At 43.5% G+C, this 22,031-nt stretch overlaps 1 protein-coding gene across 1 annotated transcript; it reads left to right on the top strand.

Moving 5' to 3' along the window:
• Positions 1-13,193: 13,193 nt before the first annotated feature.
• Positions 13,194-21,083, top strand: LOC105454895 (the record flags this gene model as incomplete). Its single annotated transcript, XM_011697847.1, has 2 exons — positions 13,194-14,097; positions 20,874-21,083. Coding segments are annotated over exons 1-2 (1,114 nt in total), but the record flags the coding sequence as incomplete, so codon positions are not given.
• Positions 21,084-22,031: the final 948 nt, after the last annotated feature.

Below are 22,031 nucleotides of genomic sequence, written 5' to 3'. Positions count from 1 at the left end.
GAACGTGCGGCGTAGGGCGGACAGCCGATCGCGCGGGGCGGCGAAGCCGATTCTCGTTGCGCGTATAATGTATATGTACAATATACATTATACCCGCATTTCGGGGCGACCCGACCCGTGCGATATAAAAAACGCGGAACCTAACCCACAACTTTTCTTTTAAAAGAAAAAAAAAATCCTAAAATTCCGCGACGCTCTTACGATTCGGTTTTGGAGAACGCACGAGTCCGGATAATTGGTACACGATCGAGGGCCTTTGTCCTCCCCTTCTCCCGAAGGAACGCGAAATAAGATTCGACGAAATCGTATTCTGAACAACGGGAGGAGGAACGCCCGTATCGACGGCGATATACGCACCGCCGACGTGCTCATTTCCACGAAGCTGATAATCCGCGAACGGGGAGCTCAATACAACAAGCGGAGAACCTCCTCCACCGTATATTTATATATCGCGGTATATGTGCACACTTTTACGCGCACGAGCGTGCACGTACGCACATTTCGGCCGGGCGTCTACATCTATATACCGACGTATTGGGGACTGAGATTTGGCGGGACCCCCTCGACTCGACTCGACTTGCGATTATTCAATTCATCGGCCTGTCAAAAGCACCAGTGCACGCTGTGTTCCCTGATCGTTCTCTTTCCCTTCCTCTCTTTCTCTGTCTTTCGCCCGCTCCCTTTCGATCCTTTTCCCCCCTCTCTGTATCTCTCTCTCTCTCTCTCTCTCTCTCTCTCTCTCTCTCTCTCTCATCGCCGAGCCTACGCTCTTTCTCTCTTTTTCTCCCTTTCGCCAGTATACCTCCCTTCTGCCCCCCTTTTTCCCTCCTCCTGATATAACTGTCTTCCGTCTCTCGTTCTCTCGAATCGTCCCTCTTTCCCGATTTTCCGTCTCCGTTCGGCGCGCTGCTACCCTTCACTCGGCGCGGCCGCCGGCTCCCTCCGGGGTGGAGAACGATTAGGAGCAATACGTTGCGATAACTGCCCCTAATATCTCGGCATCGCTGCCATACGCAATACAAATTAGGGAAGCGTACCGTGAAAGTACGGCGGATATTTGATTCTACGATTCTCTCTCTCACTCTCTTCCATCCCCCTCGTTCTCTCTCTTTCTGCCTGCTCACTCTCTCGGCGAGTAATACGTTTCTTCCGAAATCCTGGTTCACGTGGCACTCGCATGCGCATAAATACATACGTCGAAATTTACTTGTCGTAATCTTGACGAAATAATAATAATTGGGCTAATATGCTCTTTATAATATCTTTGCAAATAAATTAATTTTCAATTTTCTAAAAAGAGAAACCGCTTTTGCATCCAAATTTCGAAACTACAATAATCATATGCAACTATCATTTTTGCTAAATGCATTTATTATTATTCCGTTAATTCTCACAAATTTCGCATTTATTTCTTGCAACATTTTACGGATATAAAATCTGTCTAAAAAAAAAAGGATCTCATTCCTTCTCGTATATTTGCCGAGAAATTCATTCAATTAATACGATATTAGCTGCTCGCCTTGTATACAGGGTGTGTGATCGTACCCTACGATTTCTGTAATAATTTAATAATGAAAATCAAATTATATATTCACATACATTTTATTTGTCATATATTAATTATATAAAAAACTGAAAATATGTTTTACAAGGAATAGTATAAGAGAACAGAAAATAACAGGTAAGAGTTTGCCTTTTATGGGGATATCAGGTTGGCCTTTTCCTAAATCTGGCAACATCACCTGTATTATCGCGCAAATATCCGCATCGATGCGGAAAATTCTGTCGGTTCTTCTGGCCCCGTAATTTATTCGTGCGCCATCCCCGGCCGCGTTATAAGCCCCGGCTTATATCGACGTGTCAACGCTTCACCTCGACACTTGGGCCGTTTTTGTCGCTCCGAGGGAAATGTCATTTAAAGTCGTGGCTCGTTTTAACGGGAAAGAGAGAGAAAGAGGGACGAGAGAAAGAGAGAGAGAGAGGCCGGAGCGAATTCGACGATTCGACCGCCGCCGCCGTGAAAACACTGCCGCACCCCTCACGGCGCATTAGCTGTCATCGCCTTCACCGGTCGCTTTCATCGCCCGCCATGAAACAAATGATCAAAGCGTCAACGCGGATGCTGTGAATGGACCGCAGGATCCATCCCCGGATCGTGTCCTGCCGCCTGACCGCCCGATAAAGCCGGTTCGACGTGTCAGTCAGTTTCCGAGTGGTCGCAAGCTATTAGATAATATTCGCTGTGTAACCCTCTCAGAAAATGGAGATGCTTACTTACGACTTCTCATGTCGTCAAGTATTAAAATTAAAATCATAAATATAATTGTATATTTTTCGTTTAACCCTTCGGTTTTCGAGGGGCCTTCGTGAACGCCCTTTCACCTTAGCGCGTGCGCCGTTAATTAATATAACATAGAAATTACTTTGCGCAAATGATATACTGAAAAAATTGAAAACGTTCGGGAAAAAACGCACGTAATTTACATTTTAATGAAAACGTTTCTTTCGTAAGGAATGACGAACGTATCAGATTTTACTTTTATTCAATACGCCGCGAACGTGCAGCGCGGGGGTTAATCATCGGGCGATTTAACAAGTTTGCCATTACCGCGCGGCGGATTTTTTCTGCAAACCCCGGCCGGATCGGATTGCATTCCCTGCAAAAATACCGATTTTTTTTTTCGGTATTGCTTTTTCCGTTTCATCGCTACAAATAAATTCGCCCGGGATCCGCGCGGAATGGATTCCGCGAATGCGTGTATACCGCGCGTATTGTTCCGCGGTATGTAAAGCGATACTGAAATAACTGCTGTAGAAATTGAGCCCCGCGGCTGCCGACATGCGCGCGTATACGTATTTGCACGTATGCATATGCGAACGCGTATTATGTACGAGCTTTTCGCGCGGGTTAAAGTTAAGGCACATTTGCGCGGCTCGCGCTACCAATCGGATCGTCATTCTCGCTCGATCATCGAAAGTGAGAAGCGTGCGAAATCGATTTTATTATACGTCTCGTCGCGAGACCGATGCAACCTTGCAGTCACTCGTGACGTTCCTCGAAGCCGCACAACAGGAAATCTCTGCCATTTGAAAGTCGTGATCAAATGTTACGTATAAAATGTGAAACATTAGCAGTAACGTGTGACTCGTGTGTAGAAATTCGACTTCTCGCGTATATGAGTGCATGGTGATATCTGTATATCATTTCCGATATTTTTATCTCTATTGCCGTTCACGTTCTACCGTTTATTTTTCTCCGAAGACACCGTTTACACAATTCGATTTCCGCGTCGGTCGACCTACAACCGCGCGCCAATCGTCAATCCAAGGTGTAATCCCGCGTTTTAGACACACATATAGCGGGGAAAGGAAAACGGGCGAAGGCGGATGATGATGACGGAAGAGAGAAGGGGAGAAGTAGGAATATTTCGGCGGAGCGCCAGGAGCGGAGACAGATTTTAGCTGGGCAGCGCGCGCGGGTGACGTGATATTAATTAACACGAACCCTTCGACCCTCCCGTCTCCCTCTCTCCCTATTTCTCCTGTCTCCTTCTCTCTCTCTCTCGTGTTCGCACATTTACCCTTGGAGGCGTGGAGCCGAGGGTTCAAGTGTCACACGAGGTGCACACAGACGCGCGCGCACACCTTGCGGGAGCACCGACGAGCGGAAGCTGGAAAAGCTCCTCCGGCGGGCAAAACGATCCGCGACGCACAACCTTGTTACAACCTTTACGCCACAATAGGGTGGGAATATCATGCTGCAAACGTTTGTACGAAGACGACACCACCGCCGCCGCCTCGACGGCGCGATGTACCGTCACATGCGTCTCCGCGTACACGCGAAGATGTCGTGATCAAGTAAATATGCGAGATACATTTTGCGAAATGATTATGATGCCGACTTTCAGAAATAATTAATATCACTTTATACAAATGTATATCTTGATTATACCCTAAAATTTTACTGTAAAAATCTGGAGAAATATGTTATAGAATATAACATAATTTTTATTATTTATATAACTTTTATAAAAAATGAAGCAGCTCGCGTTCGACGCAGAACTTATTTTTATTTCGGATTAGCTGTTTTAATAGCAAGCCGCGAGTCAGAGGAAAAAAAAAAAGAAATATTTTTCGCTATTTTCGTTACGTTTGCCAACCGAGTCGCGAATTTTGAGATTCTTGCTCGCTGTATCGGAGGATGCCGGAATGCACGCGCGACGCAACGTCGATTTACGGCGTGAATTACGCCGGTGTACGCGCGCGTGTGGAAGCTTTTTTTAAAAGTACGAAAAGCGAAAACAGCAGCGGTGTGCGCGAACGTGTCTAGGGCGACGGGCGACAAACGCCGTTTCGGAGGCCAGGCACGAGCGCTCTGAAAATTGTTTTCTTACCCTTTTTCCGTCAATCCGCGAACGCGCGCGCGGTAAAAAAAAGGGCCACTCCGCCCTCCGCTCCGTTCTCTCTCTCTCTCTCTCTCTCTCTCTCTCTCTCTCTCTCTTTTTCAGCTATTACATTTTCCCGTGAACGACGTACGTGACCACCGAGTACGGCGCGTTTTTCTCTCCCGCGGGTATCTAACATATGTATCGAACGTGAGAATAAACACGAACGACTCTCGCGTTCTGTTAACGCCTCTTGCACCGTCACGTTGCGAACTGCATTCGAAATGTTATAAAATATTCGAGTCTCTATTCGCGAATATTAGTTAAAAATCCATTACTCAAATCTATACGCGTCTTAGTTCCTAAAATTCGATAATTGGAAATAATTCTTAAAATTCTTTTCGGGCGATTTGGATTCTCTTTTGGATTCTGCAAAGTATCGAAGTGGTATTTTCAAGAAGCACAAATTGAAAAATTTATTATCTCGTTCTTAAATAATTTATCTTATCTTATCTAATATTTAGAAAAAAAATCTTTAGCAAGAAAATAGACTGTACTTTTTTAACTATTTCTTGTAACAATTCAGTGTGATCGGGGGAAATAAGCTTAACGTAATTTAATTCAGAGTGGATCGTCAATTCACTTTTACAACGAGGCCGAGGGCGGAAATGCCACATAAAATACAAGACGCATATATAGACTCGAGAACGAGGGTGTATATGATATACATCGATATCGCGCCCAAGTCCTCATTTCGTCCAAGATATCGGATTTTTCCGTGCCAACCCTTCCTCCCCATTCGCGCTCGCGCTCTCACTCCTTTATTATACCTCTATATGCCGCCTGCTCTCCCCGCCGTCGCCGCCGTCACCCCCGCAGCGGCCCTTTATACCAAACAAAGCAATCTCGAACCCGTGGCGAGAACGACGGCCCCTACGCGCAACTGTGTTAGGTGACAATTTATATACCCGGACTACCTATGTAATAACTTACTCACTCGATACATCTTTTTCGCGCGCGAGAGACGACGTTTCCACGGCTTTGTAGCTCCGCGCCTTGTTACCGCAAGAGGATCGCATTGTTGCGCGACTATCCGAAAAATTGCGCGAGCTCATACATTCGGCATGTGGCATTGAAGATTCGAAATCTTATCTCCTTTAACAAAGTTTTGCTTTTGGTTTTTGCTGCAAAGTAGATATCGGTAATCTTGAAAATTACACATGATTTATCAAAAGATTTTACTGTTTCGCCAAATCGTTTTGCTGAATATTATCAAATTTTTTATTAAATACGATAAAAATTTACAGTTATAATATCACTTTAGTCCTCAGATTACAACGTTTTAAAAAGTAAATATAGGAAAAATATATTTAGAATAGAATAGAATGTTTATTCCTTTAGCATATTTATAAGCCAAAAAGGGGACTTGGTTTACAATTAAAAACCTTATCACTTATCCATCCGTACCTTATTCCTGTCTCTATATTCTAACCCTATACGCTTAACTAACCAACTATCACAGAATTCACTATCACTGTTCAGCGTTTAGAGCTCACAGCCTTCTCAATTTCATTTTTACATCTGCAATCATCTGTACATTTACTTTTACGTTTCCTTACATTTACATTTACATTCACCATTACTGTTATTTTACAACTACTTATAGTCGTCGATCTTATTAATTTAGAAAAAATATATTTTGCCTTGAAAAATTCATGAATTAATATTTTGAAAAATCTATTAAGTGTTAAAAAGAATTTTTTCAATGAACTTGCTAATGGATAACGATAGATCTATTTTTTAGTTTTAAGAATTAAACAAAAATAAAGAGTAAATTGAATTTGAGATTAAAATTAATCTACATTGTTAGAAATGGACATAATGATTATTCGTGATAATCGCAATAATGATAATTCAAAGTCGATAATTTACACTGCAACCGAGGGTGCGTTGTTCTTTATTACCCGCATTAAAACGTAAGGGCTGTCGGAGCAACGCAATCGAAAATGATCGGCGGCGCGCGACGTGACACGTAAGAGCGTTAACGCGATATATGTATTTAATGCGCGCGTTATTGGGGCGAAGCAACTAATAAAGTCGATTTCACGCACGATTCGTTGCGTTCGATGCGCACGCAAATAATATAACTCGAGCACTCGCATTCGGCCCGCGGCTCGCCATGCCAGCGACGACAACGGCGCGTATACGAGGTGTGTCAGGATTACTGCACTTTGTCACGACCGCCAATATTCCAAGTCAGAGATTGAACGAAATTGAACGTTAAAGAGTTACCAAATTATAAAATTCAACGAAATCAATATAGACGTCGTTTATCGAGCTCCCTTAAAAAAGAAACGACGGTCTGGAAATTTATATCATAATCAAGTACATACAAAGAAAACTAACTATAATAATATATACATATGTATAATAATTTTAGTAGAGAAGGAATTAATTTCTTCTCTCGAGGAAATAAATAATAAATTATTATTCTCTGATTAGCTTTGAATGAATTTTATATCAACAAATATTTAATTTAAATATCAATTATGGAGAGAATATTAAAAGATATAAATATTCAAAGGAATAGCGGATTTAAAGGAATGCTTTCTGTACGCGATAAGGATAAATTCACAATTTTTTGTGATCATAAAAGGACGCAGTATTCGACGGAATCAGAGAAATTCTAAAGAGAAGTCGCAAAGAGGAGCGCGAAATAGTTTTGGGACACCGTGTATGCCGATACGTACGTATATTGTTACGGGATAAGAGACATCGCATAAGTCCGTGGCGTCATGTGCTCATAACTGCCCCCTATCAGAATAATATTATTATCCCGGGGCCACCCCACGATTATCCCGCTATCCGGCGCGTAGCGCTTACTTTTCGTGACTTTGTTTCGTGCACGTCAGCGAAAGCTGTTGAATCGCGTAAACGGAGTGATAAATTGAAATCCAGATTATTGTCTCCGTGCGGAACGGATCTCGCTTTTCTGTCATTTCTGTCGGATCGGGACAAGAATCACTTTCACGAAATAATCCTGAAATCCTGAACGCGGCAGATGAATGTTCGACGTTATAAGTACTGCAACAATTACTCATCCTGCTCGTACAATTCTTTATACTGCGAAAGTTAATACTGTAATTCTCCAAAGCCTCACTGAAATATATACATCTCTGTACAATTGTAAATTATAACGAAGAGTGTTGTAACTTTTTTAAATACACATGTGCATATACATTTTTTAAATTTATTTCCAAACAAATTTCTTCAATGTTAAAGAAATAGCTCTTTTTTTCTTCTGAAAACCAATACTCATCTTTCATATCTTCCAAACTAGAAATTTATTTTTTATATAGTTATTCAGAGATGTATATTTGATGCAGATTACGTAGATAATAATATAAAATATAATCGTATAATATTCTATAATCTTCGTGAATAGAGAGAATTGTCGGTATTAGCTAATTACTCTTGAGGGAGGATCGGTCTCAATTAATGTTCCCATCGGTCGTACAACTTACCGCTTAAATATCAATTTCAAACAGACGGTATCCTTATTAGCATTAGCTCGGCAAGTATGACAAAGAAGTTTAGGTACGCCGCTATAGGAAAGTTCAAGGATGCAAATAAGGGTAATATCGCAACGGAAGTCGCGGACAAGGGAAAACGAAGATCGCAGAGTTGCCCGTCTCGTTTACACATATCGTTGGAATTATTTTATTCGCATGAACTTGCAAGGAATTGTGCACTCATAAAAACGTGCATGATAACTTATTGTTATAGAATTTATTGGACTTATTGTTATGGAATTATTTGGAATTATTCGAAAAAATATTTTACAATATACTACTTATTGTCCTGAATATCTACATTTAGAATAATATTTTGATTTCACTTCTTCATGATTTTATATTCGATTTTCTTTCTCGTGTTTTTCAAAAGCATTATTCTTTAATGTATCATTTTTCTAAATGATAGGATAAAGAATACTATCATTATTTATTATAAATTATGTTTTGTACTAGAAACACTTTTTATAAAGATGATAATAATACATATATTTAATTATGATTATTATACATATATGATAATTACATATTTTGAATACTATATGTGTCAAAATATATATTTGATTTAATGGCTTTCTATTATTATGATAGCATTATTAAAGATTGAATTCTTTATGAACATCATGATAATGCAAGCTCCCTTTATCATTCAGGTCACTTCATCAGAACCGAGTCCATAATTACTTTACCCCCGCTCGAGAAATAAATCATTTCTCGCCTCTCCTCCCTTCGAGTAACAGGAGTACCGCCATTCAAACCGTCCCCAATTTATATCGGGTAATTGAGGCAGTTTACATCGCTTGTTTTTTATATCTTGTTGATAATGCGAGTAATATGAGACCGGAAAAATAATTTCTTACCATTAGACTTTTATATAAAGAGAATCGTGCCATATACAAATTAACTCTACTAAACAACTCTACTACAAATTATTATCAAGTTGCCGTAAGAAAAAAAATTGATTTAACATTAATACTAGTCTACTTTAATATTAACGTTGATTTAACTTTTCTCGCAATTTCTTGAAAAATTTAATATTCCTGATTGAAGGATAAATAGATGAAAATATAAGAGTTATATAGGATGGAAGCGTCGAAAGCCGCGATTATTCATCACCCGAGATTTTTAAAACGAAATCGCCATCGTTGCGGCCGCTCATAGGTCCATCACGTCGGATGAATGAATAATTATCCCGAACCCCCCCGCGTACGAAGCGAATCGTTTCTCTCGGCGCTACTCCCTTCGCCGAGGAAATGCCTATATACCGAACCGCCCCCAATTTATATAAGCTAACCGACTCGGCGCGCTCCCGACCATCCCCCCGTCGCCCCGGTGCTCGTATAATAATTCCGCGATTCCCTCCCGATGTTCATTTCATTATTTTTTTCCTTCTTCGTCGCGGCCGCCTTCGCCTCTCCTTCCTCTCCTTCGTCCGCCACTTCCACAACCGCTTCTCCGCAATCCACCGCCAGCGTCGCAGCCACCGCTGCCACCGCCGCCGTTGCCGCCGCCGTTGCCGCTGAGAGGGTGATAAGTCGTGACGTCGACGAGGTAGAGGTGATTCCGAAGCGTAGGCGTGGTCGCAGCATCCCACCCCCGCCGACCACCCCTGCGGGGGCCAGCCGGCGGGGTTGGGAGGGCTTGAATTCCATGGGGGGGTAGGATGGCGCACGGTGCACGCTTCGCGTTGGCTGCCTCCAACCCTCCACCACCACGTGGCCGGAACCGGCGGCGCGGCGCGCGGCGGCGGCGGGTGCGGCGGTGGACGTGTGCACCCCGCTATATAGAGGGTGGAAAATCGTGTAAGAAAAACCCGCGGCACTCTGCGCCAACCTCATCGGCCCTATTTCTCCCATTCTCTCTTTCTCGCTCTTTCTCGCCGCCTTCCTACCCTTCACTGTCCTCGTTTTCGTTCGACCCTCCTCCCCCCCCCCCTCCAACCACCGGTAATAGACGGCGGCTCTACTTAAGTGCGGGGCACGCCGTTGCGCCTCCGTCCTTCTCCCGGGACCTCCTCATCCTTCCCCGTTTCGCTCCCTCCTCACCGCCCTCTCGCTCTCCTTCGTCCTTCTTCGTCCTCCGATCCTTTATCCTCGCGCGTTTAAAAGGGACGTATGTATGTATGGCCTCGTGTACGCCGCTTTTATGTGGAATTCTTGGGGCGAGCATCGAGAGAGGAGACTTATCACGCGCTGTCAGAGGAACGCGCACCGCGTTCGTGTATGCGTATAGAAGCATCCGCGCGCGCGCGTGCACACGCACGTCCGCATGGTCCGCCTGACACACCAGCGTCGCGCGCTCGTTAATTTAATTAACCCTACGGACACTTCCGGCACGAACGTGGACGGCCAGCGTGCTCTGTCGTACTTTCCACGATAATGCGCACGAGGTTGCCCCTCGCCCACGCGCGACGTCGTCGTCACTTTCGTTGACCCGGGCGACAGGGTTCGTTGGGAAGACGGGGGTGGGGAGGGGGCAGGAGGGTGGCAAAATTATGCGCGCGGAATGACGGCAACGTAGTGTCTCGTCGTGTGACACTGCTTCGTGTGACACTATATGATCGGTCGAAATGTTGCAGACGCTAATAGACGTAACTGATGTGCAGTGATTTTCGTGGGGTACATTAAATCTCTTTTTTTCTGTAGAGTGTATTAAATCACTTTTATTTAATTTTTAATGATCTGTCTTTAAGTTGCAGTTATCTTTTTAAAAACAATTGGAACTAGTAAATTACAAATATGTACATATATACATATATTTATATAAATTTATATCTTATATTATATATTTGAATATTTATGTAATATACATATATTTAAACAGAAGTGCAATAATAGTCAAAAATCATCTTTTCTTTTATTTTTTACAGATTTTTTAATCTTCCCAATATTATAAGATAATATTTTTGAGGAAAGAATTTTATTTTTCCATAATAAACATAAAATTATATATGTATATATAGATTTTAATACATATTTATACACACAAATTAAAACGTATAAATATAATATACAGTATATTTAATAAAAATTAAAAATTTTTAGCTGAAGAATATCGTTTTACATCAAGAAGGATTAAAGAAACCTGTAAAAATGGAAGAGCAGATAATATTCTGGGGCTTTCTCGTCGCAATTTTTATTATTAGACTGTTATATATGTCATACATATATTACTTACTATACAGTAGTAGAGAAAAAATTTTTGCGATTTCAGCTGAAACATTTGTGAAAGAAATTTTAATAGTCATCAAATTACGATTATCACTCTGATCTCTGCTGATAGTTATAATAAGCCCGCGGCTTCATAATATCGATACCGTCATTATCGCGTGATTATTACGCAATCCAGAGAAGTCGTGGACGATCGCCAAGCCTCTATCGTTCCCGCCGCCGGTTATTATTATTATCATCATTATTGTTATCATTATTACTATACCTGTGGGTTTGGAGGGGGAGCTGCGAAGCAACTCTCCTCTCTCGTCGACGACGATAATATAATTACCTACACCGACAAGAAAATTACATCGTACCCTCTCGCGCTGCCCCGCAAGTCTATGCAACACGGACGCGAGGTACACGCGAGCGCGCGCTCGCCCGTGGTAGTGCGAGATAATAAAGTTGATAAGAGCGTAGAGGGTCGCTCTCCGCACTCCCTACCCGCCGAAAGAGAGCAAACGGGGTAGCGCCGCAGGAAGGGGTGGGTAAAGGCGAGCGCGCGGCGGTACGCGAGAAACGGGGTGCGAGCGAGAGAACGGCTAGCGATGCCGTTCGGGGGTGCGGCGGGGTAAATGGGCGTGGCCGGCATTCGCCGGCGAGGCAGGCGATTGGACGGTCCGCGGGGCGGCTTCGTCAAATAAAATCCAATCGTTGAGACCAAAGGAATGCGAATCTCCAGGCTTTTTTCCTACCCTTGGTAGTACGAAGCGGCGAGCCGGCTTACCCTCCTCTTTCTACCGCTTCCTCCCTCCCTCTCCTGCGATTTCCCTTGCCTGGGGTAGCGCGCCTTCCGTCCGTCCCTCCCGTCTCCTCCCCCTTCCCGCCTTTCTCTTTTCCTTCGCTTCTCAAGGGGGTGCGCGCAGCGCCGTTTGATGGGAGTATGATTTTATTACGGCATTACCGAGCGAGCCAAACCCCGAATTGCTCGGCTTATAGTCCGTATTATCTCACCTAAGAGGGAAAGAAGGGGTGGCGGAGAAACGCGGAGGGTGGAGCGGGCAGCGGGGGGGGGTGGTCATAGAGAGAGGGGAAGGGAGCACCCACCCCTCGGCCGCGTACCCTTCTTCGGGTAAGGCCACTGCCTGCACGTACGTACGGGGTGGCGTTTCGAGAACGCCGGCGACGCCGGTCGGGGAGAGGGAGCTGGGGGGGTTAAAACGAGTGAGCCACCTATATGCCTTTGTGGGCCTTCATTCGAGGGTTGCATGCTCTCACGTTGCCGCCGCCACCACTAACCCCCCTTCCGTGCGTTCGGAAGGCACGCACGCAGGCACGCCAGTTGACATCCCGCTGCCGAAATCGCACGTCCTTGTCGTCGGACGTGAAGTGAAGTTGCGTGGCGTGTGATCATGTGACACGCGCGATCCCGCACGGTGGGATCTTCCGCGACGAGGATCTCGCGGGAAAAAAAGGGGTGGCCAGCTTTTTCCATCGGGCCGACGTACACACGTTGTTGAAAACTCGCCGGAAATTCAGTATTTTCGGATACTCGAACTGTGCGGATACTCGAGTTGCAACGTCAATGTGCATCATGCAATGTCAACGCGGGCGCTCGACAGTGACAGTAAAATAATTAGCGTGATTGAATGAACGTGCGGAAACTGCTACCAATCTTCCGAGCAATGAATCCGAAAAAATCACAGAAGATATGCTAAAGTGTGATTAGTGATTTGAAATAGTTGTGAAGATCGAAAAATTAATTTGGAAGGGCTGCGTGACGATCTTCGACGATCTTGATTTACTCGCAAAAATGTTAATTTCCTATCGAGTTTTACGCGCGAATCTTGCACGAGATGAACGATAATCGGTTGTCAATCAGTAAGTATCCGAAGCAGCGATAAACCCAATATTGTCTGAGATTCATGAAGAAAAAAAATCAATTAACTACAACGTAAGAAATACAATAATTGCTTCGTTGATTAAGTCCAAAGCTAACTTGAAGGAACGTTCCTTTCTTCGACTAACAATAAGAATCATTATATAAGACGATCGTAGTAATCTGTGGGCCAAGCAGCCGTGATATGTTCCCCTCGTCAGCGGCGATGCTGAAGAATCTGCAGCAGAGTGCCATGACCTCGCCCTTCCTGATGGAGAACCTGCTCCAGAGCAAGGCGTCACCGGGGACGGATCTCACCAGCCTGACCTTGAACTGGGCGGCGAGTCTGGTAGCGCGACAGCGCGAGAGAGAGTGCGAGGCGAGTCTCAGACTCGTGCGGGACCGTTCCTCCCCCAACGATCTCGTCCAGGACCACCTGGACCAACGATCCGGCCCGCTCGGCGGACGCGATCGCATTATGATCGATTGCGGCGGCAGGGATCAGCAGAGGTCCAGCGGCGGCGTTAGATCCGGCGAGCGGCCGCACGACCGGATGCAGCTCCTTCACCGTGAGAAGGACGTCCTGGACCGGAGTCAGGGCGTGTATGTCGATATGGAGAACGAGAGGATGGACGGCCCGGTGATGGTGGACCGGCTGTGCGCGATGGAGAGGCTCTGCAACGAGAGGATCGACAATCGATCCAATTCCGGCGTCGAGTCGTGCAACTCGAATGTGGACGAGGACCCGATGCCGGGCGCGGAGCTGGACGGCGGTCTTCAGCCGGCCGACAGGGATGAGATGGTGCTGGGCGAGCGCGTCTCCGCGATCGAGATAGACAGACGGTACGACCTTGGATGCAGAAACGTCATGCACACGTCCGATGAGATGACGATCGTGTCGGGGGAGAGGGAGGCGGCGGTGACGGCGGCGGCGACGGCGGTCGAGCGTGCCGTCGACAGAATAGGCGAGAGGACCACCGCCTGTTCCTGCGGCGACGAGCAGTGCTCTGGACCGGCGTGCAGGACCATCCAGGAGAAGGAGAAGCCGCAGCTCAAGTTCAGCGTTAGCGCCATACTCGGCGGTAATCATGACAGGAGGCCGCATCCCGGTAATTCATTGATAATCATTGAATCACATACTCGAGATGATTGTCCTGGTTGCGTTGGTTCCCAAGAAATTGATAAGGAAGGTTTATAGTCTATATTTTAGAACAGTGTTCCAAGTTACCGAAATCCTTGTTTAAAAAAGAACGGTAAGAAGTAAAAGAAAAGAATGGAAAGGATTTTTAAAAAATAAGGGGAAAATATTGTGAAATATTGGAAAATATCGGAATAATTTATTTTAAAAAAATGCGATAATTGGCGATTCTGATGTTAGTTGAAGCATTGATCAATCATCGTAAACACAATGTTCAAAAATTACAAAATTTTTAAAGTCTAGTTGAAAGAAGAAAAAGGAAACAATGTAAGATATTTTTAAAAATATAGGAAAATTGATTGCAAAAGAGATCGCGCAATAATTTATCAATAAACATTTGCCTGACAAATTCAAGCTGATTATTGTCCTGTTTGTTGAAGAATTGCTCAGGTCAGATTTAGATATTTAAAACAAAACTCAAAATTAACGGAATTTTTCTAATTTGGAGATAAAGAAAAAGTAAAGAATAGAATTTTAAAAAAAATTTTAAAAAGATAAAAGAATCGTGAAAAACTAAAGAATAGAATTTAAAAAAAGATTTCAAAAAAATAAAAGATTTGTGAAATATCAACACGCATTGAGATAATTTATTGGGATAATAATATCATCAGACAAATATATAGTATTATTAGTTGTTAATCAAGCATCGTAAGTTCAAAAACCATAAAATTTTTATACCCACACAGATATATTTTCATATTTTAATGCTCTACAAAAGAAGAGAAAAATAAAAAAGGAACAATGAAAGATACTTTATAAAATACGTGAGAGTAGATTACGAGGTAAGGGAATCTAATAATTTGAAAATATAACAAGAAAGGAGCAAACGCGCATCAAAATAATTTATTAATAAATAATAATATGGCATTAATTGATACGTTCTTTAAGCATCGTAAATAAAACAACGAGATCACAAGATTATATAATGAAAGGGAGAAAATGACAAAAATGCCAGATACTTTGTAAGAAAACATATTTTTAGGAAATAAGAATAAACCGCGGATTACGAGACAAAATTCCGCGGTAATTCTTTAATAAATACAGACAATTATTTTGATATTGTTTGACGCATTAATCAAAATTTCTGTCCGATATTTCACAACTTTCAACATATTAACTGAAACATAATTTTTAGTTTTATTGCCGCGTGTTATTACTCTTACAACTAACGAAGAAGGATAATTATTAAATGTACGAAGAAATAACCCCAAAAGACCTGCACATATCCAAGCCTATTTTCTTTTTTTATTTTTCGAGTAACGAATATAACAGGGATTACTGTGGGGATGAAATATGTTGGCAGTCCAGTAATAATATAGGTACATCTTAAGATCGACGATCGCTGATTGCGATCGCAGATACGTTCGCCCTCGGTGGAGGGACATCGTCGGGAAGAGTTTCACGCGGTGATCGGAGAGTGTTGAAACAAAGCTCACCACAAATCAGTGTCGCGAGCAGACTTCTGTCGCCGGTCCCTAAATCTCATCCGCACACCCTCAAGACGAGTCGCGCAGCGTGCGTGCGGGGTGGAGCGCACAGGGCGTCAGCTGGCCCGCCACTTACCTTCACCCCAATATTAAGCCCTTACGATTGGTGCCTATAATATTAGACAAGCGGCAGGATTCAATGATGTATTGCCGCGTCGCTTGTCGCGCCTTTCCTCGATTCGGGCCGTGATCGATCCCGAATACTTGTCGTTGCAAATTAATGCGAGAGGTGACGGAAAAGAGTAAGGTGCCCAGTAATATATAATAATAATTGTGCGTTTAGCAGTAATAATGGGAAAATTTAGCATTTACAACAAGAATAAAAAGTATTAATAATATAATAAAGCATTATGCTGTGTTTCATATTTTCATATAACAAGTAAAAACCGTTATATTTAAATATTGCTTATAGATTATTAAAATTAATTGAAATAATTATGACAGTAACATAAGCATATAATGCCACGATAAAATTAGCTTTACTATTAATTCTGTACCACTGTGATCCTCTTTATCTTATCTCTGCAAATTCTCATATTCGTCACATCATTTCTCAAGCTGCAGTTCATGATCGAATTTTTTCAGCCGGACAGAGCCGATCTTCCTCCGTCACCTCGATTATGAGAAAAACTGTTACAGATTACAGGTCGTTCCGCGCGAAGGTTACAATGCCGTCCCGTCATTCGCAGAGCACCCCCGAACATTCGCGAGGGTCCGGCAGACCCCTCGCACACGCATATACACACCAATCTTCGGCCGGCGTGTCCTCATTGTCACTCTTTCCTCCGCGGTGGCCGAGCACCCTACCCTCTCGTCTCTTCCGCGCTCATGATTGACACGAGTCGATAAAGACCGTGTGCGCGCGCGATAAACGCGCGTAGACGTACTAGATGCATAAACTGTGTACAAGAGAAGAGAGAGAGAGAGAGAGCCGTCGCGCGCGAGAGAGGCGAGGAGAAGCCTGGCGCTAGTGGAGGGAAGAGGAGCGCGTGTTGGGGCTCCACGAAGGTGGAGAGAGTCGAATGTTGCATTTAACATCGGGCGAATTGCACGCATCTGCCGGCAGAAGGATACGCGGGGGTGGTAAAGGGGACATCGCGCGGGGTGGCGAGAGAGGAAAGGGGGTGAGAAGGGGTGGCAATGGGGAAATTCGGTGCGTTCGAGATACGCGCGGCGGAAGGGAGGGAGGAAGAGAGCGCGCGCAAGAGAGAGAGAGAGAGAGAGAGAGAGAGGGAGTTTCGTGCGTTTGTCGGATAGCGGATGCATTGACCGTGCCACGTGCATGTGTTACATCCCCCTTCGTTCCCCGTACGTACCGACCGAGACCGCACCCCTCTTTCTCCCTCCCTCCCTCCTGCCGACCTCTCACCGCGAATAGACCCTCCAGCATCCATCGGGAGCGCGGTACCGCCGTCCTCCCACTGTCCTCCCCCTCTCTCCCTCCTCCTCTTCCTCCTCCACCACCTCCTCCTCCTCTTCGCGTATACATCCTCGCCTCTGCCCCTGCTCCCCACCGTACCCCCGATGGTAACCAACCCCCCCGTGGGCTTGTACGTCATGTCGAAATGTTGTGAAATAATTGCGCGAAAAAGTGATTGGCAACAAACTCGAAATTCATCGACGAGAGACGCGAGGGCCGCTCGCGGCGGGACGGGAATTTGGGTGAGGGGGGCCGCGAGGGAGTACAGGGTGGTTGAAACTGCGACGGATGATCCAAGCGCGGGGTTGGCGCGGGGGGAGGAGGGGTCGGTGTCTGACGGGCGAGCGACGTTGAATTTCGAATAGCATTTTCACCAATCGTCCCGCGATTTACCGTTCTCCCTCTCCCTCTCCCTCCCCCTCTGCCCTCCCTCCCGCGCGTCCACCCCCGGCCCTCCGCCACCCGTTCCCACGCGAGCCGCCACTCGCGGCCCATGTTTTTTGTTGCGTATCGCAACGATTATTGATATTTTTCGATATCGACTGTGTGTCGAGCACGACGGGCCTGGTTTTAATACGCATATCTCTCGTGGAAAAACGTCGCATTTTATTCGTTGGTTAAATAAGAGAGTTAAAAAAGGAACAGGAGAGGCAGTTCGAAGGAGGAAAAATCAACTGTAGACGATTCTGATACAGAATACTAAAAGTCAGACGTGGTGAATGCTTATCTGTCGAGTTATATTTAGAGCAAGTCGACAAAACGTAGACCGTGAAATCACCGTAAAATCATAAGACACATCGGTGTTGTCAACTTTTGCTAAATACACTGGTTAAATAATACTGCAATAATTGCTGTTCGTAATGGAAGAAGGAAGATATCGAAATACCTCGTCATTAATTTACGTCATCTCGTTGCGCCATAAAATAATCTCTCATTAAAAGAGAGATCATTTTATGGCGCAACGCGAGATTATACGGAGATTGAGAAATGACGTGTAATGAATATGATGTAGCGATTTAATGTGGAGATGGAGGAATTTTTAGATGCACGTCAATGTCATAAACGTCATTGTAAACGTGGGAATCAATCCGGAAGGAAGGAAGGGGAGGCCCACGCATAATTTGATATTATACTGATTACACACAAGAGTCATGAAAATTAGACTGACAATGAGAGGAAGTATAAGCGTTTCTCTGTTATTAAATCATGTCACGTCAATTCTATGTTATTCCCTTCACGGTCGATCAACCGCTCAGGATCCGAGGAGCGTTTTAGAATCCTCGTGAAAAATCGGTTCGCCAAGCCTATCCTAAGACAAACACGCTTCTCCGCGGAGGAAACGGAACGGGGCATCATCGCTCCGTAAACGAGCAGTCCCCCTCTCTATTTTACGAGGCGGAGACCTGCAGCAGCGCAGTATCTAGTTAATAATGCATTCCTGACCGTAATCCGAAAGAATAACCAGCGATATATGATGTAACCTCGTAACCTAAGGCCCCCGAGCTGAGGGGGCTGCTTAAGCCCGACGCACAAAAAAAAGACGAGGGCGAGAGGGGGGGAGGGGGGGTTACCCACAACTGTAACAACACAGCGAGGGCCGTCCCGGAGTTTCTCGAGACCGCAGACAGGAGGTTTAATCTCACGTGACGCGAGAGAAAGAGAGAGATAGAGAAAGAGAAAAGGCGGTGTATGTAGTGGCGTAAAAGCGAAGCGACGGGGTGAGAGAGGGCGAGACCGAAGGGAGCGACTGTGTCCATGTCGGGTAGGTGGGGCGGCTTAAAAAACTATTCCCATTCAGTGTTTCCGTTGGAGGCTAAGCCCGGTTATTAGACCGTCGCGGCTAAGCAGCGCGCTTCTCTCTCATTGGCCGGCTACGAAAACAACGATAAAAGGCGATGAGTATTTTATGGGGTACAGCGCGATGGCACAATGGGACGCCGTGTATGGGCCATTGTCAGGGCATTGTCTGGTTGCGAACGCAAGGCGAGTGCTCTCTCTCTCTTTCTATCTTTCCTTCTCACCTTTTCTTTCTCTCTTCCTCCCTCTCTCTCTCTCTCTCTCTTTCTCTTTTTTTCTTTCTTTTCACTTCGGCCTAGAGTCTCTATTATTTTATTATTTTCAAACACGTCACTTTTTTAGCGAAACCGTTCTTTCGTTTTCTCGCTCTCTTTCTCTCTTTCTCCCCTACTCTGGGCGTGGCGAGGCAATGTTGAAAAAAAATATGTTGGAAATCGCACGGTCGAGGCCGACTAGCCCTCTTACGTGCATTATTAATGTGGATAGGTGGACGAATTCGTTCTGATGGAGGGTGAAATTTCATCGGGGAAGCAGAACTGAAGAGTCGACCAAATTTTCTTTCACACTCGAAAGATGGTACGCGTCAGAGCACATAGTTAACTTTTTGACTGCTGTCAATGAATTTTTTTGCCGTGGATGTATAAAGGTATTGTGCAACGGCGAGAATTTGTTACAATTTAATCGAAAGATTATATTAAATTACGTATACATACATATATGTATATAAATAGAGAGCAGAAAAGAAGAAATATTGAAGAGAAAAAATTGATAAAATTAACGTTGTAATGATTATAATACAAAGTTTGTATCATTTCGTTTTATGTATTTTTAACTTTCAAATTTTTTTGTCTATGTATTTTTTCTATGTCAAAGAATATGTCAATTTCTTAGCGAAAATGATGGCTATTAAATGTTTTTATCTTAACGTTAAATATTTCAATGAAAAACATTTTTCTGATTTAATATCTGCTTGAAATTAAATGTAGAAACAATCTTGCTATTCAGTGACTGAAGATTAATTCAAATTTTTATTTTCGAACAGAATTATCACTTCCCTTATACGAGTAAACAAAATTCTTTTCAACTTTAGTAATAATACAATTGAAAGAATAATCTTTTGATAACTTAAATTATGTAACAACATCTGTATCGATATGTTACAGATATAAATGAAAGTTATTTTAGAAAACAATCTGAGTAGTAACGATTTCAGTACTGTAGAAATACATATATTTCTAGAAGTAGATATACATAAATATTAATAGGAATCTTATAATCACATATAACAATGTAGCAAAGTTTTTCTCCCGATTCTCTCATTTTCGTTATAACAATAAACTCTCGGCAAAATTGCATGTAAAGGAACGTAAAGCGCATAAGCGAATTATACGTCCACACGGTCGTACTGTATTTTACGACGTATTGTATAAGAATCTCCGAGGCGGAGTCGGTCGCACGAATCTCTGGCTATTTACCCCGGTCGGAGGTGTTGAAGCGTGCGCCGACAAGAGATCGGGCTCTGCCTGGAGCAGTTAAGGAGGGCTTTAGTCTCGGGGGTGTCGGCCCGAATTATGCAACACGAAGGAATACGGCGACTTAGGTATTCGCTCGCACGTAAATCCGCCACCCCGGGCACATTTCACCGTGAAACACAGCCGGGGCGCGTTCCATATTTAATCGCTCGGCGGTTTACGTCTCCGTATCTGGAAGCGACGAAACGCTCGCGGAAAACGCGCGTCACCCCGATCCTCGCGTCAGAATTAGTGTATGAATATTTTTACGATCGATGAAATCGCGCTGTACATTTATTGGATTATTCCGATTAATCGATAGCACAACACGTCTTTGACTACAGTTAGAAACAAATTAAAATATTGTAGAATTTACGATGATACCAGACAAAAGAAATGCATGTAACAAAAGAGAGGTGATGGTAATTTTTGGATCTTATGATCTGAAGCATGTAACATTCTGTCTGTGCAGATAATTTTCAAGGGCTCCCGCCGGAAGCGATACCCGCCTTCTTGCAAAATTTGCAAAATTCGGCTGGCTACAATATCGCCAAGCCGATTGCGAGGCCGGCGGCTTATCATCCTTACCACAGGCCGAGTCATCAACCTCCTCAACGGCACTTACCACCGAACGCTCATCACACGCTGCAACAACTGTTCTACAGGGGTCCATACTTGACAGGTAAGAAACTTGCATAATTACGCGAACTATACCATGACGTATAGACAGCACGAAATAACACAAGTTCACCCCTTTCATGTCCAGTTTTTTATTTGAAGGAGAAGTACATGTCTATAGATTAGAGGTGTGCGAATCAAGCATTTGCATGGTCGAATCGAATCGAATCGAATTTTTATAACATGTTCGAAATCGAATCGAATCGAATCTGAAATTTTTACTTCGAATCCAATCGAATCGAATCTCTTTAATTCGAATACGAATCGAATCTGAATCAAATTTTTCCAGATTAACATTACGTTAAGTAATCAATTCGAAATCAAACCATTGTTGATTCGAAATTCTCGAACTATTCGATTTCGAATCTTGCAGATTCGAAAACGAATCGAATCGAATCTACTGTGATTCGATTCGATTCAATTCGAATTCGAACTATTCGCACACCTCTACTATAGATTAATTTTTAGAAATTTTTAAAATCTTCGAATACAAAAATGAAATCGAAATATAAAAATTTTAAAATAGCAGATTTAATATATGTAGAATACAAAAAATAAAGTATCTTTGAATTTTAAATAAGAACTATAAGATTTTCTGTATCAACTGCAGTGCTATATTTCTCTAGTATAGCATCGTATTTGAATAATGTTAAACGGTAACGTTGCGTATCATATCAAGCTTTTTTGTTAATCCGCGAAATTTTGGATTTGATTACGCAATACCTTTTATATCTTGTTACAATAGTATTTTTCACAATAACTTTTTAGCAATAGTTAAAAAGCAATTCCCTTTCAAATGAGTTCTATTTGATCGTAAAGACTCGATATTTACCAAAGATATGATTTTTCAAATATGTCGAGACACATATACATATATCTTGGTAGTGAAAGAGTTAACTGTAGCATTAACTGTAGCTGCAGATAAAAGCGTAAAATTGCTTTCATTTGTTTT

The sequence above is a fragment of the Wasmannia auropunctata genome, unplaced genomic scaffold (assembly GCF_000956235.1).
Source record: "Wasmannia auropunctata unplaced genomic scaffold, wasmannia.A_1.0 LD335973.1, whole genome shotgun sequence".
NCBI lineage: Eukaryota > Metazoa > Arthropoda > Insecta > Hymenoptera > Formicidae > Wasmannia > Wasmannia auropunctata.
Note: the sequence above shows the minus strand (reverse complement) of the source record. Positions and strands in the feature narration are given on the sequence as shown.